Here is a 24,765-nt window from a genome sequence, read left to right as displayed (position 1 = left end):
CATTTTAATAATAATCTCACCCTTGAGTAGAATTCTGCACTTTACAGCTGAGAGACTTGTGGCAGCATCAGGCTTCCATTCATGGGCCTCTGCCTCTGCTAGTGTTGTTTTTCTTCCACCAGAGTGGTTTCTGACAGAGCTTGTATGGCTTTTCTGTGGTATACTTTATGGGTATCTGGGGTGTATTTTAGGGGCAGGTGACATTCGATTATTCTTTTTCTGAGCTGTTCTAGTGTGAGGGTTCAGGATTACCCTGAGGAGCACATACTCATTATGTTCACACTAAACCATTGTATTGGTTCCACCTATAGGCAAGGATGTTTGGTTACCATGCTGCAGATGTTGATTTATCTTTACAATGTACCTATTTAACAAACATATATGTGTATATACTCAATTCTAATATTAAGGCGGTAGATGAGCTTATACAGGGGGTGGGGCTTGGCACCCATAACACAGTGGTTATGGTGCCAGCCACATACATCGAGGCTGGCAGGTTTGAATCCAGTCCAGGCCAGCTAAGCAACAATGACAACTGCAACAGAAAAATAGCCAGGCGTTGTGGCGAGCACCTGTAGTCCCAGCTACTCGGGAGGCTGAGGCAAGAGAATCACTTAAGCCCAAGAATTTGAGGTTGCTATGAGCTGTGACGCCATGGCACTCTGCTGAGGGTGATGTAGTGAGACTCTGTCTCAAAATAATAATAATAATAATAATACAATGGGTAGGGTTGGGGAATGAGGGAGCAGGGAGAGGAGAGGAAATGAGGGAAGGGGATGGGGTCATAGTGTATGGTACTCCTCTTGGGGGTGGGACTCAATTATGAGAGGGACTGTATCTAATGAATGCAATCAGAGTAACCTAATTCTTTGTAACCTCAATGAATCCCAAACAATTAAAAAAAATATGTGTATCATTATTATGAGCCAGGAACTATTCTAAAAACTAATAGTGGCTCACTTAACTGAGCCTTAACAACAGTATGAAATAGGTGCTGTTACTATGGTTCTTCCTTCTTTTCTTTTCTTTTGAGACAGAATCTCACTCTGTCACCCTGGCATCATCATAGTTCATAGCAACCTCAAACTCTTGGGGTCAAGCAATTCTCTAGCCTCAACCTCCTGAGTAGCTGGAACTGTAAGCACCCACCATAATGCCCAGCTAGTTTTTCTATTTTTAGTAGAGATGAGGTCTCTCTCTTATTCAAGCTGGTCTGGAATTCCTGAGCTCAAGCAATCTACTGCCTTGGCCTCCAGAGTGCTAGGATTATAGGCATGAGCCACCATGCCAGGCCTGATCCTTATTTTCAATTTAGGAAAAATTAAGGCACATAAAGAATAAGTAACTTGCCCAAGGTTACACAACAAGAGGCAGAATTGAGATTCAGACCCTGGTGATCTGGCTTCAGATGCTGTCCTCTTAACCACCAGAGCATGCTGTGGGCTCACAGGTGGGTGGGGGTGGTCACCACAAATCCTGTTGGCAATTCAAGGGATACTTTCTCTTTGCCTGGGGAAATCAGTACCAGGATACTACACAGGTGGCAATGGGGCACATAGTGCAAAACTGAACCTTAGGCCTAGGAACTATTTATACTGGCATTGGCTCTTCTTGGGCCTCTTCTTGTGGGAGCAGATACCTCAGGGCCCTCAACTGACCACATCTAAACTACCACAAGCTCACAGAGCAGGAATCTGGAGAAGGAAGTTTCTAAAGCCCCAGCAGCCACCTGGTGTATACAAGGCTTGACATCCCAATATCCTAGCACCATCGAACCCTTAATAGGTGACTGCCACTGTTTCTAATCTGTCTCTGACAGCCCTGGTCTTCGCCTGTGTTGACCCTGAAGGGGATTCAGAGCATGGCTCCATTTCATAGATGCCATGTCATGCCAGTAGTCCACCATAAGCATAGGACCTAAATCCACCTGATAGTATTTTTTGTGTGCTAACATTTTTCTTGCTGCTCTTTCCATCCTTTTCTTTACTCTTCCTGCTCTTATTAAATAAAGTGATGGGGATAGATAACAGGGCTAGAAATGTGTTTGGTGTCTGCAAAAGGGAAAGAATCATTTTTTGCAGTCATCTCTGGTTTTCCCTCTTCTGTTCTATGTAGGAGTTGTGGGGACTGAAGCATGGGCTGGTCGTGGGAAGGTGACTTAGCCAACAGTGCAGTTCATGGGCTGGGTGTCCAAGCACACTCAGCAGGTAGTGCTTGCAAAGATTAGCTACAGGCCAATGTGCTGTGAGTCAAGACAAAAATATAACTCTTGTGTAATCATCACAACTTTTAGATACATTCAGGAAAAAAGCCAGTGGGAATGGAAGGAGGTGCAGACAGTCACATCTAGGCATATCTCACAGGCAGACATTCTTCATTTGCCCTTACAGGAGTTCAGTTCAATCAGCAGTGATGATCTTTTCCTCTTCCTTTTGGACATAGGTGTTCTTTCATGTGGTATATCCTATGGAAGTATGGAGGGTGATTGCAGTTCAGCCCTATACATTCTGTTCTGAAAGAGCTTAGAGAAATTGCTGATCCAGTTTTATCCAATCATTAGATAATCTAGCCTATGGAAAGATGACCTATCTTTCTCCTGAATTGATAAACACCGACTTTCATTGAAATGCCACTAAACGTAGAGGAATGCAGAGGACAGATTTTACGAGATCAAACCTAGCCAGGATTTGAAATAATGTGGATTGCCCTGCACTTACTGGGCAGTGTGAAGGGCTGTGAATCCTGCACATATTTTCTTTGATTCTTACCATACATTGTAAGGTAGATATTACTTCCATTTTATAGATGAGGAAGCAGAAGTTAAGTGACTAAACAAAGGTAATGAAGGGGCCAGAGCCAAGACTTTGGCCCAGATCTGCCCATCTTGCTTACCCCGGGAGGCCTGCCTGGGGCATCCACGTTGGGGGAGGGGCACAGACTAGCTGGGGCAATTTCCCAAGAGATGTGATGGGAAAGCATTTTTAGGAGGGTGAAGAAATGAAGAATTTTGGTGTGTCTCTTTATTGGAGGAAAAACCTCCTTTGTGGATTTTTGTTTCTTTTTAAATAAAATACCAACACAAATTCAAACTCAAAGACAATTATAATCATCCTATTAGCAACCTTGTAGGAAACAGACACACAGTAGTATCACTAGGGACAGATTGAAGCTATTAAATCGTAGAGATAGTAAATGCCTATAATATATGATGTCTGAGGGAAATTCTGACTTCTGAGAAATGGTAATAATGAAATGTGTTAATTTCAGAAAGTGAAAACATGGCCCATAAGGAAACGATTATAGTACTTAGTGACCCCGTTGCTATACTCAAAATAGCAGAGGCAGAAAATTTTAACAATTATGTATTGTTTGGAGGATGTTAATTTTCTACCTGGAAAACTGTTTAGCCAGCAATGCCACCTGCCTTTCTTCCCCATCTCCCCTCCCTCCAGAGGCTGCCTGCTCTTGCTGTGCGTGGACAGTTGAAGGGAGGAGCAGTTCTAACACATCTTCATTACTTTCCCTTTCACACCTTTCCCCCACTAGACTTTAAAAGTGATAATTGCTTCAAATACAGGGAGAAAGTAATTTGTATTGGTGAACTTCAAATGAATCTGTGTTCTCTAATGGTGACTTCTTTTTAATTATGGAGCTGAGAAGATGTGTATTTCTGTGGGCTTTTACTGTCCCTGCCCTCCCACCCCAAGAGCTTGGGACTTAAATGATGGAAAATAAATTCTCTGGATTTCAAAAAATCCATGTGTGTATAATAAAAGGCCATAGTTTAGAACTTCGGGAATGCCTTTTACATTAGGTTCCTGAATCTTGTAGCTTATGTTTTCTAGCTTATAATTTACATCAGATGGGAATAGTAGTATATAATGCTTATTGATCATCATTCTAAGCACATCACATTTGTTTGTTTGTTTGTTTGTTTAACATTCACATAGTGCTTACCAGGTGCCAGGCATTGTTCTGGTAGTTTGTAAATATTCATCCATATACTCCTCTTCTATTCCTTCAAGGGTGATCCTGTTCTTAATCCCATTTTACAAATGAAGACACTGGACAAATGGCAATGGAGTGACTTGACAAAAGTCACCCGGTCATTAAGTGGCAGAAGTGATATTCATACCCAGGCAGCCTGGCTCTGGGGTTCATGTTTAATCATCTTACTATACTGAAAGACAGCTTGTCCCCTTTTTATTTTTAGAGGCCCTTCTAGATGATTACAGCCTCCAGCAAGTCAACAGCATTTAGCTTTCGTCTGTTAATAATTGAAACAAATTGAGCACCGAGGAAGTGCTTAGGCTAAAACACTGAGGCATACTGTTGATGGCCTTACAAGGAGTGGATTTCTCTTCTTTCCTCCAATTTAATTAGTTCTACACAGGTGCTAACTCAAATATGCCTAAAGTTTGCATGCCCACAGCAGATAAGTAGCTTCTAGCAGATTTTACAAATTACCCTTTGTCTGCCAAGCTCCTTTGTTATCAAAACTACATCCCTAGGTAGAAATGTTAAGTTTTTATACATCAAAGTTTGCATGCTAAGCTGGGGACACAGGAGAGACCTATTGAATTTGATACTTGGTCTGGATCCAATTCTGTTGTTTCTGGTTGCAAATAGAGAATGAAAAACACACGTAAGTCAACTCTAATTATTTGTAAGATCTATACCCAAGATTCTTTTTAATGTAATTAAGAAGGTTAATAGGAGTAAGAGTGTGAGGGAGGAGAAACTTGCAGCTCAAAAAGAAGGACTTGTTTTCTGTTTATTTTTAAACCTAAGATTTAACTGTTAACCCTAACTCAGTGAATGTCTATCTCTTAAATAAGGAAACTGAGACATAATTGATTTGTTTTGATTTCATGGGTGGTTGTCTTTACCGTATGGAAAAGATCTGGTGAGACCAGCAAGTGGGATATGTTTCCAGCCACTGCAGTGTTTCTCTTGATGGTATGGCCACTGTTATTTTGATAGAAGTGTCCCCTGTTCCAAGAGCATTGGTTAGCTCCTGTGTTTTAAAAGTCTATTTTACACGCACAGAAAGAAAACATCAATCCTTATGCATGTCTTGCTTTAACTTGGATAGGAAAGCCAAATCCAGAAAAACATTATTAGTGCTGCACCCCTTAACCAGGTCAGGTTGCAAAGAGAAAGGGTATATTGTGACTGAGTCAAATCTAGAAGAAGCTGAAAGTAAGAAGGAGGTGCTATGACAAACTGATTGCAGATAAGAAGATGATAAACTGAGACCTTTTCATTACCAGCACAATGTTGGGACTTGTTACAAAACAGTCATCTCTTGCAAAGCACCTGAAGGTTGATGTGGAAAATCTGAGCAACTTGGAGAGGAAACCTCAAAGTTGAAGCATACTATTATAGAGTATTATATCAGGGTTGAGGTCTCTTGCAGCTGTACCCTTCCAGAGTGATCAAATAGATAAATGGTTGGGTCTCATCGAAACTTGCATGTCTCTGTTGAATTAAAGTGATGAGCACCACTCCATGGCTTTTTTGCCTTCCCCCAAGCCTTGCCCTGCAGGAGCTGGCCCTTTCTCAACCAGCTTTAGTGCTGTGGATGTCTGACTCTGAGTTGCCACAGCTGTGCTTTCTGGGGCTCTCGTGGCTCCCACTGTAAGAACCTTCATGGACTCATTATTCTTTCTCGTTATGTGCCCTTGTACTAGATTTCCTGTCTCTTGTTCTTTCTGTTACCACTAACAGGGAAAACAACAGTGAGAGGCAGCAGTGGGGTGGGAGGTAAGGGGTGAAATTGGACTGTTGGCCTCCACTATAGTCAGAGGATGTAACACCCCATTTTATTTTCCCTTCAAAGGACCTAAAATGTTCTCAGAGAGTGTGTGAAGATATTCACTTCCTTGACAGCAACATAAGGGGAAATTTTATGAAAAACCAAAAAATTTACATGTGACTCTAACTTCAGTGGCTATCCAAAATAAAATTCAAAGCATAGAACTTCTTTCATACAAGAAAGCTAGGACTGAGCGTGGTAGCTCATGCCTATAATCTTAGCATTCTGGGAGGCTGAGGCATGTGAATCTCTCAAGCTCAGGAGATTGAGACCAGCTTGAGTGAGAGTGAGACCTCGTCTCTACTAAAAATAGAAAAACTAGCTGGGTGTCCTGGTGGGCGCCTGTAGCCCCAGCTACTCAGGAGGCTGAGACAAGAGGATTACTTGAGCCCAAGAGTTGGAGGTTGCTGTTGAGGTTACCCAGGGCAACAGGGTGAGACTCTATCTCAAAATAAATAAATAAATAAATAAATAAGAAAGCTCAAGTAGCACTGCATTTTCCTTTTTTAAAAAAATAAAATAAAAATCCTCTGATTATAAGGATAATGCTTAATATTTTAGGTAAAAATATTGGAAAATACAGAAAAGCATGAGAGAAATAAATATCCCCTCTAGTCTTATAGGTTAGTATTGTGTTTCACATATCAGTGCATATATTTTTAGTCTTATTTTTTCTCTCTGTGGACTAGATATGAAATTTCACTTTTTCCCCACAACTAAGGCTGCTAAATCTATGTGATCTTTAAAAACCAGATCTCTTTTTCTTTCTCTGTGCTCATACACACAGAAGTCATTGCCTGCAGAGGTCGTTGACCTCAGCCCTTCTCTTGAGATGTGAGTCTGTATATTTGTGTGTAATAAAAATGATGAAAGTCATATTGAGGGGCAGAGAGTGGGCTAGAGCCTTTCCCCCAAGATCAATGGATCTTTTTATCATGAGGCATGTGAGGTGTAGGGCTTTTTTGTACTTTCTAATCAAGCTTAAGTGACCAGCCAGCTATGGGACTCTGGGAACCACTGCTGTGTCTGGCCTGCTGTCTGACTTCTACCCATCCCTCTGTAGTTAACCCATTTTCACACCTGTTCAACTTCTCCACTCAGATGGCTTCCTCTCTCTGAGGGCTCACAGAAGTATAAAAGGAATGTAAATATGTATAACCTTTCCCTCATTAGTGTTTTTGGATGCTTATATGATATCACTTTACATACACACACCTGATACCCGTGAAGTTCATGTGCATTTTTAAATTGCACATGAACTTTATGGCAACCCTGTGTGTGTGTTTGTGTATTTCACCAATTTGACTGGGTTATGGTAAAATAATTTGTATTTCTACAGGTGATCTTTGAAGCTCACCCGTGGTAGGTAGCATTGTAGATACAGGATGGCCCACACCAGAGTCCAGCCTTAGAGTCTTGCACTGGTTCTCCTACTTTGTAGCCTGGTGACCTCATGCAAATCATTTTGCAAATTTTGTTACATGAAATGACAACCACAGAAATACCCTAATTAGTACATGGATGTATAGTATTATGATTGTTGCGGATTTGCTTCCAGTAAACACTAACAATGGAGCCCATCTCATTCCTCATCCTGCCACTCTTCCCTTGCCAGCCCATCCTGGTAGCCTCAGTCTTGGAAGCCTGTCCTGCTTTTCCCCCTCACCCACCACACCCAGGCTATCACCAAGTTCAGGTCAGCTTTCCCTGCCTCCCCAGGGGCACTCACCTTTGTGACCATTCTCACCGTCACTGCCTTCCCTATGCCCTTACTACCTCCTGCCTAGAATGTCATCTCTAAATTGGCCTGGTTTTGCTATTAACATTACACAGTATAGTTATTTGCAGCTATATCTTACCTCCATGAGGAGATACTAAGTTCCTTATTATCAGTGATGAGATTTTACTTTGTCCCTTTGCCATGCCTCCTTGGCATAGAATTTTAACGTGGTAGGAATTCAATTACATGTTTGAGTCAGAATAGATAGATTGAATTGGTCGGGCTGCTAATCCGGGCTTACCTCTGAGCATCTCTGACTAAGTCTCATAGTAGCTTGGTGTCTCAAGGTGGGGTGCTGGATTTGGAGGGGGAACCTCTGGAGGCCGACTACAGGCCCAGCTGCCCGGCTTCTCTGAATGTGGCTTTCCTCACTGGCTGACTGAGCATAGTCAGACTTGATTGAACCCTCAGGCTCCTTTTAGCTCTGGAATTCCATATTAATAAACTGCTTTGCACTCGATCACTTTGAAGTGGTAGTTTTCCCCCTTTCTTATGAGGTAAATGAATATTTCATCTTAAGCCCAGGAGTCACTTTGCACATACTCTGTAATGGGAGGTAATGAAAGCCCTGATAGAGATTTCAAATTGGAAGGGATGGGATCATATCCATTGCTCTATTGTAAGAATTTAGCCAGATCTTCTACAGAGAAATGAGATAGAAAATGTAAAATTTCCTTCATATCTGTAAAAATCATGATTTCAAACATTATTGATGTTAATTTTGAAACTGCTTTGGAAAATGGAAATATTGGAGGTAAAAACAATTTTTTGAAATTCTGATAGCGTGGCTTTTAAACTTTTTATTACCACCTCAGTAGTCTTCTTAAGGAGTAGATGTTATATTAAGGTGGATTCTTCATAGAAGTTTTAAAAAGTGCCGCATTTTTAAATAAAGGAGAGACATAAACTGTAGTACTGAGCGCTAACGGTTAACTATGAACAGTTTCAAGGTTATTGATGGACACTGGTGACAGGGCCCTCCTGAGCATGCCAGCACACGCCCATCTATCCACCGGACAGCCTGGAGCAAGCTGAGAAGACAGTGTGGGTCTCCAGAAGGTTTGCACACTCCCTAATTATCCCCCTGACAGTTCAGAGAATACCTGAAAAGGCACATCTCCACTTCCCAACTGTTAGTACAGCGGCAGTGCGCACAGAGTCAGTTAATCCTATTTATTGAATAGGTCTGGACAGAGTGTGCCCTGGGAAGGGGAGAGGGGGAAAGAGGGGCTAATGATAGTTCTTGTGCTATGGCTGTGAGATGGGTCCCGAAATTGTGTGTTAGGTTGGAGGGAGTGAGGAGAACTCCTAGGTGTGTCCTGCGTATGGTAGTGTGGATGTCATCCATTCCTTAAACACACACAGTATGTCATGCTTTTGCTGTGTGGGTTGTGCTTTGGTTCTGTATGATCCCAATTTTAGCCTGCTGAGAGTCCCCTGTCATCACTGCACATAAAATTACAAGGTTCAGAGATATAATACACATATACGGTAAAATTTCACTTGGATTTGCCTTTTGTATAAAGTAAAATTAGCCTTCATTCAGTCCAAATCAGTTTTTGTGTCTTCAGTTTATTTTTTTAATTGGGATATAATTTACATAACTTAAAATTCACCATGTAAAGTGTATAATTCAGTGGTTTTTAGTATATTCACTGTGTTGTACAATTATTACCACTACCTAATTCCAGAACATTTTCATTACTCCAAAAAGGAAAACCTTCATCTATTTACAGTCATCTCATTTCCCCCTGCACTCAGCCTTGGCAACCCCTTGTTCTGTATGTCTCCAAGCCTTTGCCTGTTCAGAAGTCATGGAGCCTCTTTATGTACAATTTATTTCACTTAACACAGTGTTTTCAAGGTTTATCAGTTGAGTGTTAATACTTTGCCCCTTTTCGTGACTGAATAATACTCAGTATAATATACCACCATTTGTTTATCCATTCTTCAGTTGATGGACATTTGGGGTTGTTTCCAGTTTGGGGCTGTTACAAATAATATTGTTAGAAACATTTGTTTGAAAGCATTTGTGTAAATATATGCTTCCAATTTTCTCAGGTCCTAGGAGTGAAAGTGTTGAGTCATGTGGTAGTTCTGTGTTTACCTCTGGCAAACTGCAAAACTGTTTTTCTGTCTTTTGAATATCTCTTTAAAGTGCTAAACATCAAATTCTTACAAAAATTTTAAAAGAGAATGAGGGGTTAAACAAGTTAATACGTTTGGTTAGAGAAAACACTAAGTGAATTAGTAATAAGGAGAGGAGGAAAAATTCAGGTTATGACAAACAAAAGAAAATGTGTTCTTTACATTGACTTACAGTATCTCCACTTCTACACGTTGAAACTGGATTAAATAGGGCAGGTAGGGAAAATGAATCCCCAGAGTTTTTTTAATAGACATTTTCAAACTGTGGTTAAATAAGTTTTATTATTTGCAAGAATTAGCCATAACAATCAAGGTAGAAGAGATATCCGAAGCACTGCTAATTAGCTGGAAGAATTGAGAGCCTGAAGAAATCACCATTATTAGCATAAACTGGAAAACTAAGGGGAAGGTGAGAAGCATAGGCACATAGATCCACTCTTTAAAATGATGATTCTTTGTCCTATACAGAATCTTCCAAATATGTAAGAATAGCTTACATCCTTCTTGACAATCCATTCATCAACTTGGCTTAGAAATCACAGGGCTTGTGAATAATGTATGTCTTGATTGTACTGTTCCTTAGTGTGTTCAAATGATACTCCATACCCATTTCTAAAACATAGACACAGATGATGATAGCATTTTAAGAAGAAGAAGAGAGTTCTGTGGCTACATTTACAGCTTGACACTTCTCACATCTGCCCCTGAGGCCCTGTGGCTCGCTCTAGGTCAGCCTTTACCATTGTGGTAAGAGGGCCTATAGGCTCCTGTATGACCAGGAGATGGGCTGCATCATGGTTTGCTGAAAGAAAACAGGGTTGAGTCCAGCTTTTCTATTTACACTTTTGGGTTTCACTGAGCTTTTTTGTCCTCCTCTGAAACATGTGATACTTATTTTACAGGGTGCTAGTGAGATCCAATGAAATGAGGAACGCAAAAACACTCTGTGAACTAATGTAAATTTTGTGGGTTGTTTTTTGTTGTTTAATCCTTTCTCTCTCAAGACCTCAGCCTCTCCTTGGAATGGCTTATTCTTATCTAGACCAGGCTGCCAAAGACATGTCTTCTTTGAAGTACTGCCTAGAGGAGACTTAGAATTCAGACTTCCGAGATGAAGCAGGACTCTTACCCCACATTTTCTGCTTGGAGGATCATAGTGCTGTGCTCATGCAAGTCATAGAACTTAGAACCTCTGAACATACTCTCTGTGTATCAGCCAGAGACTTTGGACTGGCCTTTATGTGCCTGAGCAACCATTGGGTGGCTGCCATCTCCCTGTCTGATTTCTGAGACTGGATGCTCTGATTACTGACGTGTCAGACTGAGTTTATGAAGGTTAGCTTAGTGGTAGAGATTCAAGGCAGATTCAGAGCATAGGCGTACACAGTGGCTCCTGTCTTTACTGCAGAAAGGAGACAGCCTAGAGTGGAATTTTGGCAGGAGGACCACATCTTATCTGATAGGTTTTATTTCTAGATTGTAATGATTAGCACCATTTTATAGGTCCTTGCACTAGAAAAAAGTCAGGTTAGTAATCATTTCAGTGACAGTCGAAATAATTAAAATGCTCATGCTCTCTTGTCAGCTTTATTGATGTTGCTTCAGGTTGCCAGTGCAGGCTGCCAGCAAACCAGTGCCCACCATCAGCAGTGTGGCCTTGATTCATCTTAAAGCTGATTTTTAAAAATTTTGATAAATAAGTTCCTTCTGACCATATGCACTTCTTTCTTTTGCTTTCCTAACGTCCTTCATCCACTTCTAGCCATAGTGTCAGAACTCTGGAATATTAGAGTACTAGAATTCAGAGCTTTAGAACCCTTGTGGTCACAAGATCACTAGAGCTGGAAAGGCACTGAGGGTATTTGTTGGTGCCAAGGATCCAGTGCTCATAAGTCACAGACTTCAAGTTGTTACACTCAGGGTCTAACCTGCCCATTCCTCTCACTTGCGTTTACCGTTCTTGTTACCTGCTGCATTTATGGGTCATTTTCCTTTGTGTGTATATTTATATATTTTCACTTTTTGAATTAGCCTACCCTGCCCATCATCTATTCATCTACATCTTTTCAAGCCGATATAAAAATATTTGGGCGCCTGTAGTCCCAGCTACTCTGGAGGCTGATGTAGGAAGATCACCTGAGCACAAGAGTTTGAGGTTGCTGTGAGCTAGTATGTCATGGCACTCTACCCAGAGTGACAGAGACTCTCAAAAAAAATTACATTTAAAATTGTTTTTAAAATATTGGTATTCAGGTTAACCGCAGTGGCTCACACCTGTAATCTTTGCTGTAATCTTTGGGAAGCAGGGGCGGGGGATCACTTAAGGGCAGGAGTTTGAGGCCAATCCGAGCAACATAGTAAGACCCCAACGTCACAAAAAAATTTTAAAAGGCAGCTGGGTGTGGTGGCACATGTCTATTGACTTAGCTTGAGACAAGGAGTTTGAGGTAGCAGAGAGCAATGAAGAGTCACTTCACTCTCCAGCTTAAGCAACAGAGTAAGACCTTGTCTCAAAAAAAAAAAATAGTTTATATTCATAGCTGACACATATTAAAGATATTAAAGAGGTAAATTGAGATATCCTTCAAGTATTTATATGAACAATATTGTGACATATTTACACTGTAGGAAAAAAATCCTTACACAAAGTTATCCTAATAGAAAAGCAGAGATCTCTTTAAGGCTGCAAATCAGTAGTGAAGTACAGTGATTATGAGAGGATTCTTTGAGGCTATTATTAATTGTTTCGGCAAATTTCAAAGTTAGATTTATTTGGTATTCACTGAAGTCATGCGTGTTGACTTAAGTAATAATATTCTCAGTGTAAGAAATGAGCTTAATGACTTCTTTTTTCCCAAAGTGGAATTAATATTGTATTTACATAGTGTTTTACCATTCTCAAAGTGTTTTTCATGCATGATCTCATTTGATCCTTGTGCAAACATAGCTGGGGAAAACATACACCTTATTTAGTGAGGAATATGAAACACAGAAAGGGTAAGTCATTTGCCTAAGTTCATACAATAGATAGCAGGCAGGACCAAAAATAGTACCTAGGGTTTTTTATTTGTTCGTTTGTTTTAAAGAGGCAAGATCTCACTCTGTTGCTCAGGCAGGAGTGCAGTAGTATTTTAATAGCTCTCTGTAACCTTGAACCCCTCTTGAGTTCAAGTGATCTGTCTGTTTCAACCTGGGAATACAGACATGCACCACCCCACTTGGCTTTTTTTTTTTTTTGCAGTTTTTGGCCAGGGCTGGGTTTGAACGCACCACCTCCAGCATATGGGGCCAGCGCCCTACTCCTTTGAGCCAAAGGCATCGCCCCACCACGTGGCTGTTTTTAAAAACATTTTTATAGAGATGGGGCTCTCACTGTGTTGGCCAGTCTGGTCTTGAACTCCTGGTCTCAATCCTCCTGCCTTGGCTTTCCAGAGTTCTAGAATTATGGGCGTGAGCCACGGCAATCAGCCTCCTCAGATATTTAGACTTCAAATTCAATATGCTATTATTTGTTCACTAACTGGCCCCCACCAGCAGCCTGGGCATAAGCAAAGAGTTGAGTGTCTTAAGAACATTTTTGAATTAGCTCTTGAATCATTTTTATTCCTTTATCCCCCTTTCCCAAGTTCCATAATTGTTTTCAGAAATTCCTAAGCTAATTTCCATATTCTCTAGAAAGAATGTATATCATGTTCTTTTGACTGAACCTGCTATAAAAAAAGTCTCTCCTCTCTCTTTTTTAAATACAGTATTTAGCCCAATGCCAGCTTCTAGAAAACTGCTCTCTGACACATTGCTCTCATGTTGAAGGCTGCATTAATGTATTCCTTACTAATACATTAATACATGTTAAATAGTCTCAGTTATTTGCTTTTTTGTGTAAAGTTCATTTCTTCTGGATAACTTTCTAAAATAATTACATCAAATATTTTATATGATTTTGCCTATATTAACTATTTTAGGGGGAAGTAAAAGAAAGGAAGAAGATGCCTGTGAATCCTTCAAAAAGCTCTTCCCATTGCTGTGCATGTGCTCCTTCTACCTGCTTACTCAGAAGCAGCTTACTTCATGCTGTTCAGGCACAGAGGTCAGGAAGCAGAGTAACCAGTGACTGGGAGCTTGTGCATCCTGCTGGTGTGAGCAGGAGGTGGGCTATGAAGTGCAGCAGGTCATGCTAGATTATGGTCCAGTGAAGATCTTTGAAATTTCTCCTTCTGGATGTAGCTTCAGGCAAAGATCAAGATTATGATCCTATTGCTTGTTAAAGAGAAATAAGGAAAGGAAAGAGTTTTTTTGCTGAGTAATTTAGGAAGGGATTCAGTGTTTGCCAGTGGTGTGCTGTTACATGTTTAACAACCGGCTTGGGGGAGAGGGGACTTTTCACATTGGCCAGTTTCCATGGTGCAAATAATCCCACCATGACCAATTTCAAGCTACCAACATGATAATAACAGGGCCTCAAAAATTCCTGAAAATTTAGCCATTAGCTTTCATAAGCTAGAACAAGTTTGCTCCAGCACACAGCTATAAATTGAGGGTAATATAATCTTTATAGAATTAAAAGTCTTTTAAAAGTCTTTACATTTTGCTTCCTCTTTTTTTTGTGCAATTGAAACAAATATTTTCAAGGAAAATTTTCCATTATTTGAGAGCTTTAAGGTAATCAAAATGTACAAAATTAAATTCTGCTTTCTTTGCCATGTGAGTCTTCAGCCTCAATCTAACTCATTTCAGGACTTTGTTTTTAAATCCCAAACAAAAGGTTATTTTTTCTTGACTCATATTAGTACATCTTGTGAGTAGTGATACCTGCAGCATCATTTTCACTCAAGATAAGCTCTGCTTTTTCTTCCCAGACAGTATGCTGTGACGTGAAATGGAAAAGATGGTTACCTGTCAAGGAATGAGTTCATTGGTAACTTGTAATGAATCTGAAATGTGTATTAGGTATTTTTTTTTAAACAGAGTCTCACTTTTTTCACCCTGAGTAGAGTGCCATGGTGTCATAGCTCACAGCAACCTCAAACTCTAGGGCTCAATAGATTCTCTTGCCTTAGCCTCCTGAGTAGCTGGGACTACAGGCACCAGACACAACACCTAGCTATTTTTTTGAAACAGGATCTCACTCTTGCTCAAGTTGCTCTTAAACTCTTGAGTTCCAGCAATCCACCTGCCTCTGAGTTTGAGGTTGCTGTGAGCTATGACACCATGGTGCTCTACTGACGCTGACAAAGTGAGACTCTGTCTCAAAAAAAAAAGGGAATATAAGAGAGAAAGGAAGCAGTTCCCCTTTTGAACTGTAAGCAGAGCTGCCTGCTAGAATATAATGCAAACCATAAATGCCAGTCTTATATGTAATTTTAAATTTTTTCACAGCTACATCCAAAAAAGGGTAAAATTAATTTTAGTCATACTTTTATTGAACACAGAATGTCAAAGTTATTTCAAAATACTTAGCATGCCTCAATTTGGATTGCCATCTTTTCAGGGGCCAAGGCCAATGATTAATGGCTACCTTAATAGATAGCACAATTCGATATAATAGCTTTACTGCTTATTTTATAGTGTAAATATCACATTTATACATTCATAGATAATGACTTGATCTTTCTAATAAACTTAAGCTCTCAATCATTTATACTTTTAGCCCTAATCTTTTTAATATTAGCTGAATCCAAAATTATTTGTTGTAATTTTCCTTTTGATTTCTGAAAGGCTCTCAGCAAATTCTGTAGAAAAATGAGAACCCTTTGCAGAAATAAATGTTATTCTTTTTATTTATTAAAACACCGAGTTTTAGGCAGAAAATACTTACATATGGCATTTACTAAAATCAGGGAAGACTTGATGAAACAAAATTGTCATAAGAATTTCTATTACTATTCTGTAAATGCTTCACACCTGATCTTAAAACAAAAATCAATTCTGTTTAAAATAAGGCAAATGCCTTTTATGGTAACTTGAAGTGTAAAGGACTCCCCCTTTCAATCTGAAATAATTAAATTTAAGTCTGTTAGTTTCAACCTTATGGAATTTTGCAGGGTCTATTTACAGGCTGAACATAAAAACAACTCATCTGTTCTTCTCATCTGGGGAGCTGGAGGGCTTCTCTGGCCTGGAGCAGGCTCCAGCTTGCTACCCCACCATTGGGGATCTAGGTCCATGGGAGAGGCATTCTTCCTTTCCTACTGGACGTGCTGAATGCCAAGGAGAGATCTCCCACTCTCTGAGCTGGGTAGTAGAGAGGTGCTGTCATGATGGCTGTGGGTTCCCCGCCTTCCAGACAGGCCATCCGTGGGCAGCTGAGGGAGAAGAACCTTTTAAACCTTGTGCCTACACTAGCACCAGGAAAGATGGATGAGTCTATTCAGGATGGTGGCTAATAAGACTTAGAGAAGTTTCTGGAATTTGCTTCTGTCCCTTCCTGTTGCTTGTTGGCATTATAAACCTTTGCCACTGGGTCACAGCACTGTAGCATATCCTGCTGCCTCTGCTCTGAGCTGTCTGCATGGTAGGAGAAGGCCCTTACTCCTGACTTCTCACCCATCATCACCGATATGTTTATTTTCTGTTGTTTCCTGCACGGATACCAGTGTCACCAAGATGACCAAACTTCAGCTTATCCACAAGAAGTGATTGGATTGGCAAAGCAGCTTTATCTTGCAACAGGCAGCAGTTTTAAACTGAGAGCTCATGGTCTACTTTGTGTCCTGACCGCCCCCTCTGCATGCTCCAGCTCCTTGGCCCTAGTCCATCAACATGTATACGCAGCTGTTTCCTGACCGTCAGTGCCTGTGATCCAGAAGATGTGACCCACTGGGCTCTGGCTCTACCCCAGTCCTGCCCTCTGCACACGAGTCCTGGACAGTCTCTGCACTCCTGCAGCCAGGGCCCTCCCTGCATTACCTCTGTGATCCAGTGATCCTTTCTCTCACCTTCCTCTGTGCCCTATGCCTTTATTTGGCCTCTGCATCTGTCACTATGTTGCCTTATTTGTAATGTTTTACCACTAGCGAGGAAAATCTCAGATCTGTTTTCATTTGTTTTTTGGTTTATAATTTTCAAAGTACAGACTTTAACTTGGAGTCTTAAAGGATTAGGGGCCTGGTGAAGATTTTATGAAAGGAATCACATAATATGGTGTTGCAGCTTTACCAAATCAGGTATCATTTTCCCTTTTACCCTGATCTTTCTCAGGTTCTGACCTCAACCCCCATCCCTCTATTTACAGACTTCAGTAACTGCAAACAGCGGCCTTGCATTTGTCTCCCCAGAATGAATTATTCTCAGAACCCCATTTTCTTCTTTATAAAACAAAAATCCTAACACCTAACTTAGAGGTGGTTTCAGCACTAAATGATATAAAGTATGAAAATCATCACCTTGTAGGGAACTTGGAGAATAGTGAATGCTCCACACTTCCTTGTAAGGCAGCTCTCCAGCAGTTTATCTGTAGTCCTAAGTAACATTAGTCCTCTCTGAGTGGTCAGCTCTTCCTGTCCAAATGCTTCACTGCAGTTCTGACCACGGCAGGCCATAGGGTAGTTTGCAGCTGAGGTGGAGAGAGGAGCTGAACTAAGCAGTGTAAGACAGAAAAGATGGGGACTTTGATATCAAACTGCAAGCATGACTCCTCTCTTGGCTAATTATTACTTAGCTCTGTGTTCAAAAGCCCTTAGCTGCCTCCTCTATAAGTAAGGTGCCAGTGATACCCCTGACGTGGGTGAGTGGCAAAGTGTGTACACGCACTGCTGCAATGATTGGCACTCACCAATGTCCAGTCCATATCAGTTCCTTTCCCTAGGATTTCTTCTTTCCCTTAGGAAACATTTTAGTTGATGATGATGAAGGTTGCTGGCCTGTCTCTTTGACTTCAGAGTTGGGCTCATGGAATATTTTCAATCTAGAGCCTGGACCCTCATCATTATCTGAAAAATACTGCTGTGTCACAGTCAGTAATGGTCTTTGATTTGAAAGCCACATCAGGCCTGAAACAGGTGTTTAGCTTTAGTGGGTCTCAGGAAGTATTTATTCCCACGATTCTGTGTTACTTCTGAGGCCAGTCGACATATAAATCAGTGTATCCTTTTGGAGTAAATTGAGACTGCTCCTCTTTGTTGGAAGGCCTGAGACACTGAGATCCTCAGAAGAAAAGAAGAAGGCACAGAATGAAGTCACACGGCTTCATTTCATGAGGTTCAGACTTTTGCAGTATTTAGTAAAAAGTAAAATGCCACCACAGTGATTGAGGCCACAGATGACATTCCTCATCTGAGTAAGTTGGTGGTTTGTTAAAATTCCCTTGGATTTGGTTATTACCAAGAGGACAGCCAAATTTAAATAGAACTCGAGACCTTTATGTGCAGCCAGATCCTTTGGGTTTAGTTGAAATCTGGAGATGTGGAAAATGAAGACTAGCCACCAGGCCAGTACGTTTCTCCCCAGCCGCTCCATTTGCTAGCAAGCTGGAGGCTTAGCCAGTCAGGAGTCGAACCGCTTTTTTAGTTCTTCCCAGAACCACATCCTTGGAGGCTAACAACTTTCTGACACCTTAGGGTCCTGCCAGCGGCAAGTAGGTCATTTCTGGGAATGCTGCTTTGGGGGTGGCTCTCAGGATCCCTAAGTGGCACCCACTTCATGTCCACAGGAGGTGTGGGTTTTATTGGCTGTGATGCCAAAGAGGTCCTTACCTGCAGGGACCAGCCTGGGTGGCAGCCAACCAAGCTTCCTTGGAATGTTTTCCAGTCCTGGAGAGAAAGGCAGCAGTTGAGGTTCCACAGCTGTGACCACTTCTGCTGAGGTGCCTCTTTGTCTGAAGTGATTCCTGTGCCTGGGACAGAGACCACATAGTCCTTTCACAGATGTCACATGCTGTCAGGTATGGCCCAGATGGTCAACTCAGTGTCCAAGACTTTATGTACTTGGCTCTCAGGAAGGCCACATGGTGTACTGGTAATGAATTTGGCCTCTAGAGCCAGACTTCTGCATCTGAATCCTGGCTTTGCCACTTATTAGCTATATAGGCCCTTGGGAAAGTGACGGAGCTCCTCATGTGTAAAAGGAGATAATAATGGTACCTTGCCTCAAAGGTGGTTGTGAGGATAAAGTGCTAAGCACACAATAAGCACTTGGTGAGTGTTAATTGCTGTAATTATTACGTATTAGCGGTTAGGATGGCCTGATGGTAATTTTTCAAATTTAGGAAAAGAGTTCTGGCTTCCCCCTAAACAGCTACGTTTGAGGACTGAATGTGTGCAGGGGAGATGTCTGCACACTCAGAGTTCACCCCTGGTATATTCTACCCCTTTTTCTTTCCATTTTTATTCCTCTCCCTTGGCTCATCCACCAATCACCTGATATTAGAAAACGTACAGTTAGAATCAAACCAGAGTACTAGGCCTCACCCAGCCACTTACTGCCACGTGAGCTGAGACAAGTTACTGAACCTCTTCAAGCAAGAGTGGAGCATTTGGGATGACGTGGGGCTGTCGCGTCTTACCGAGTTGGAGTGATTATGTGTTGTTTTACCCTGGGATGATAAAACAAAGGGCACATATTGGGAATACCTGGTGATTCACCACTGGAAGCTAAGACTTACCCTTTCTCCTTCCTCCCTTCTACACTGAGATGCATAGTGGGAAAAGCACCTGAGTAGGAACCAGGAGTCTTGGGTTTTGCTAGGTGAGGTACTGTGTGTATAGTAACCAGCACAGACTTAAGAGCCAAAGTCTTACATTTCTCTGCTACTTGACTCCACTGATTGGGCAGCCCAGGGCTTCCATTCCCATTGCATGGCAGTGACCATGTGCTACTAGAGTTGGGTATTGAGTGGGGCTATACAGTAAATCCTGGTTTGATTGCCCTTTCCCTGCTGACCTCTGTTTCGCAGCTCCTGGTCTTAGAAAATAAAGAACTTGAACAAAATGTACTTTAGGTTTTTTACAGTTTTAACATGCTACATAGGTATGGAATCAGGCTCACATAGTCTCTCCTAACACTCAGTTCATTTTCTTCATAGTTCTTAATGCTGTTCTTTCAGATTTTGCTTATTATATTTTAAAATTTTGTAACATATTCCTTGTTTCCAACACCCACCCCCTGTTACTTGCCCCCACTTCTAGACCCCTAGAAAGTAAGTTGTGTATTGGTCGTTGGTGCTGGAACAGTGCTTGGAACATTTTAGGTACTTAATAAATGCACATACATACACATGCATATATGTGCATGTGATGCAGTTAGATAAATTTGTCTACAGAGACTTAAATAGTCAAGTCAGTTGATTATTCTTCCCCTCCCTACCTCCCACATTGAAAATATACCACATTGTTGTTAGGAGATTCGAAGAATAGAATTAAAAATGGTTATACTGTCTGTCGTAAAATGTGACCAAAGTAGCAGTGCCAGGGTCCTCCTTTGTGTGTGCATATGGTATCAAAGGACAGTAGCTCCTGAAATCAGGAAGCTCACAGATCTTCTTAGGGCTGAGGACAGGTTGCCATGATGACAGTAGTCAGCTGTGTGCAGTGTGGATTGGAATCCACTGTGTTCTGTTGATATACGTGGTGGGGAAGGTTGGCAGGAGGCAAAGTATAACCCTTTAGAATTCTGCTCACACACATTATTGAGACTTCATATTACTTTTATTATTTGGTCAGAAAAATGGACATAATCCTTGTTGGCTTTAACATACCTACTAGAACTGCTTTCACTATCCATCTTGCAAAATATAAGACAAGGCCAGAGCTTAAATTAAAATCCTCAGCTTCTTATCTCCTTTCCACAGGAAAGCAAATCTGTGTTGAAAACCGTAAAATTAAGAGGAGAGCAAGGATAGCATAATTTAGCAAAAATTCACGGCACCAGATTTTGAGCTATATGACTGGAGGGATAGGTCAGACATTAAGAAGATGCCGCCTGCTAATGCAAGTTCCTTAGGGTGATGCTCTGGAAAAAGGGGTATGCAAAAAATACATATATGTATGTGTGCATGTGCATATATATGTATTTCCAGAAAATTTCCTCAATGTTCACTCTTTATAACCACCCTAAGAAAATATCTCTGTATACTAGATTGGCAATTACAGTTTTTGTGAGACTTAAAAATGAAACTTAAAGCAGTTATTCTAAAGAACAGTCGAAATATATTCATTTAAAGTATAGTTGAAATATAGTAGAACATCTGTAAGTTGACCATGCAAGGAGACTGTAACAAACAGTCAACATACAGAGGTGGTCAACATAAGGAACTAGGGCCTACTGTACTGATACACATATGTAGTGCATGTCCAGTCTATGAAAATTAGGTCAACTTGAGATGGTCAATGTAGAGAGGTGGTCAGCTATGGAGGTTATACTGTATATTCGTTTTGATGTTTAGGTGTTGAGATTTTTGTCTCCATTTTTAAAAAGGTTTTGTAATAATACCCTCCTTTCTCTATGTCTGCCCACCTCAACTTCTAGTATTCCAAATTCCTTATATTTCAGAAGCTTATTCTGTGTATTTGGCAAATTACATCATTAACACTTAAAAAGTATTAAGAGATTTTTTTGTTGTTGCCCTAGACAGTCTTACTTTGTTGCCCTCAGTAGACTGGTGGTGTCACAGCTCACAGCAACTTCAAACTCTTGGGCTTAAGCAATTCTCTTGCCTTAGCCTCCCAGGTAGCTGGGACTATAGGCACCTGCCACAATGCCCTGCTATTTTTTTGTTGGAGTTGTCGTTGTTGTTTATCTGGCCCGGGGCTGAGTTTGAATCCGCCAGCCTGGGTGTGTGTTGCCAGCGCCCTACCCACTGAGCTACAGGCACCACCTTAAAAAGATTTTTTTAGACATTTATGTGTATAGATGTTTGTGCCAAGGTATATAGAGAAAAACTGTGTGTCTTTGATAATGGTGCTCTATTTAATAAATAGCAGGGACTATAAGCTATGCAAGTTTTGCCATTAGAGAGGAACTGTTAATATAAAATAGAGAAAATTTAATATGGGGATTATATCATTGTCCAGAAGTGTATTATTCTCCCCCTTTGTTACTTTTCCTCCGTAAGTTTCTTTGGATAGAGGTCGTAATGATAGGATATGAAGAGAAAGTATTACTAGGGTCATAGTTTCCCATTTTCCTGACAGTAGTCCTTCCCCTTGGAGTCACATACTTTTATTCCTAATTTGTAAAAAATACTAGATTCAAAATCAGTGTATGTCGTAGGCACAGCCTCTGTACACAGGTGTGTTACCGGAGCCCTCAACTATGTTAACACAGGTTGGTGTCTTAAGCAGTTCACACTGTATAATTTCAGACAATTCCTCAGATTTTAAAAATGTATGGATATTCGCTTCTGGAGAAAACTGATTTCACATGTATTTTAGCTGATAGTACAGAACATGTAAAATCTCACTAATTCAAACTAATTATGGTGAAAGCATGTCTGAACTAGTGAATTCATTCTATATCCCTTGAATTCATACTACTCATTACTATAGTGTTCCTAAACAGAGATGTTTCTGAAACTGCTTTAATTAGTAGAGGTTTACAATTAGAAAGAAACATCTTTACACATTTATAATTGTGTTGAGTTTCCTTTCTTTTCTGGGGGGAGGGGTTATGAAGTCTCTTTAAAATGATTCCCCCTAGAGTAGTTGGTTAATGGATATAAAAATAGAGTTAGATAGAAAGAATAATATCTGGTATTTCATAGTATAGCATAGCACTCATAGTTAACAATAATTTGTTATATATTTCAAAATAGCTAGAAGAGAAGAATTTTAATGTTCTCAACACATAGAACAGATAAACATTTGAGGTGATAGATACCCAATTACCATGATTTGATCATTACATAATGTACATATGTCACAAAATTATCACACATAGCCCCAAATACATGTGTACAACCTTGACATATCAATAATAAATGATCTCTCTAATTTAGATTAAACCTGTTTGAGCCTTTTTTACATTACTAATTTACTTAATAAGCACTTTCTTGGAAGAATACAAAATAACTTCAACTGTGCAATCAAAATGATGATAGATTTCAAATTGATGAAATCCAGGTAGATAACCTAAACTTGTAAAAAGTATTGTTATATAGTTTTGGACTTCCAGATTAAATAATAAAATTTGTAAACAAGTATAATTAACACTTAAAAACAATATTTCATATTAAACAGCTAAACTCAAGATTGGAAATTCCCTTTTATCAATTAATACTTCTGTAAACTACAGAAGCAGAAAATGGACTAACTAGGCGCTAAAGCATAATGGAGAATCATGTTTAATTAACAGAGATGTGGAATGTGAAGAAATGATTTTACGTTGCTGAAGATGTACAACTATAGAATTACAAACTCTATATACTGAGCCAATATCAATGTAACAAATTTATATTGGGATGTTTAAAAATTTCCATGTCATGTTGGCAGTATTTATTTATTCATTGAACGATTATTTGAGTTTGAGTGTCCTTTTTTGTGCCAGACATATATAATGAATCAATAGCTTATAAATCATTCCTAAATTTTGCTCCAGTAATTCTGTATCAGGCTTCCCCTGGGGAGATAAGAGACTGTGGATATGTGTGTACAGACACATCCATGTCATGTTAGAATAAGGGTGACCCACCTAAATATCTAAGGGGGCACTGGGGCAATAACTCATAATTCTTTTGGTAGAATAGATATTCATGTACTTGAGGAGTATTTACTATGGGAAAATTCTGAAGATCTAAATGAGAAGATTTTGGTATCCAGGTTGGGAGGTGATTCTTGGGTTATGCTGACCACTAGTTACTGCTGTCAGGTGATTTTTTTTCTTTGAGAGAGGAGATAAGAGCTGGGCATCGATACTAACTGTTGCCCTCTTGGTTCCTTTGCAGTCAAATAAAGTTCCCGTGGTGCAGCCATCCCACGCAGTCCATCCTCTCACCCCCCTCATCACTTACAGCGACGAGCACTTTTCTCCAGGATCACACCCATCACACATCCCATCAGATGTCAACACCAAACAAGGTGAGAGCCCTGGCCTTCCCAGGCCTCTTTGGCTAGATGAGGGGCCAAGTTTCATCGCTGAATAACCCTTCAGATGCCTTGCTCCATGTCACTGAGTGGGTCAAAGTGTATTTGTAGAAGACAAGAATAATTCATTTGATAGCAATTCTTTGGAAACCCACAAAAATTAGTTACTTCTTTTACTTTTCAGGATCAAAATGCAAAAGGAAAGCATAATGGCTATGTTCTAAGTGACAGCTCTGAAAATCTGTTATCCACAATGTAAACCATTATGGTGCACAAATAATTTAAATTTAAATTGCACACGAACTTTATGACCACCCATATAATAAAAATTCAGTGCTCTACAATATTTATTTATTTCAGTAGTATAGGGTGTTGATGGTATTATTTTCTTAAAAAATTAGGAAAGGAGGACTTCTGAATTCCTTTGGTTATTCTGTTATGTCTTTAATCCTCTATTATTTATCAGCATTAGATTACATAAGCAATAATTGAAGTACAAAACTATCTTTAAAGCAGCATCAATCTTATTTTGCTCCTCTACATTGACAGTTATTTTTGCTTCATTTATGGGAAAATGTATACAAGGTCTGAAACATTTAAATGTCCATTTGCTGCCTGATATATATAGGTCTGGGTTAGTAGCAGGACAGAGAGCCCTGGCCCTCTGAGCCTTTTGATCCCATTTGCTCCAGGCAAACCTCCTGGGTGGATTTGCTCTCTCAGGGCGCCATGTTGTCCTATCCATGTACAAACACACTTGGATTTCATCAGAGTCTTTGAAAGTTCAAAATAAAAAATCTTATACCACCACGTGAAGGCAGAAAATGTAAAGGGGAGAAATTTCTCATTACCTGCATTTTACCCTTTTGTCTAGCCCTATATTTGCCCTATAATAGACAACAAAATTTGGGTGGTGCCTGTGGCTCAAAGGAGTAGGGTGCCGGCTCCATATGCCGGAGGTGGCAGGTTCAAACCCAGCCCTAGCCAAAAACTGCAAAAAAAAAAAA

The 24,765-nt window shown here is 40.3% G+C and overlaps 1 protein-coding gene across 4 annotated transcripts in view; it reads left to right on the top strand.

Moving 5' to 3' along the window:
* Positions 1-24,765, top strand: part of LEF1 (lymphoid enhancer binding factor 1) — a 119,592-nt gene that overhangs the window by 56,113 nt on the left and 38,714 nt on the right. For all 4 annotated transcript variants that reach the window (XM_003796349.2, XM_003796348.2, XM_003796347.2 and 1 more), the window contains exon 4: positions 23,620-23,752. In XM_003796349.2, the coding sequence (XP_003796397.1) occupies positions 23,620-23,752 (133 nt within the window). The remainder of the gene's footprint in view (positions 1-23,619; positions 23,753-24,765) is intronic.

This window comes from Otolemur garnettii, unplaced genomic scaffold, assembly GCF_000181295.1.
Source record: "Otolemur garnettii isolate 467f Iridium unplaced genomic scaffold, OtoGar3 scaffold00103, whole genome shotgun sequence".
Lineage (NCBI taxonomy): Eukaryota > Metazoa > Chordata > Mammalia > Primates > Galagidae > Otolemur > Otolemur garnettii.
This window is presented reverse-complemented; position numbering and strand designations above follow the sequence as displayed.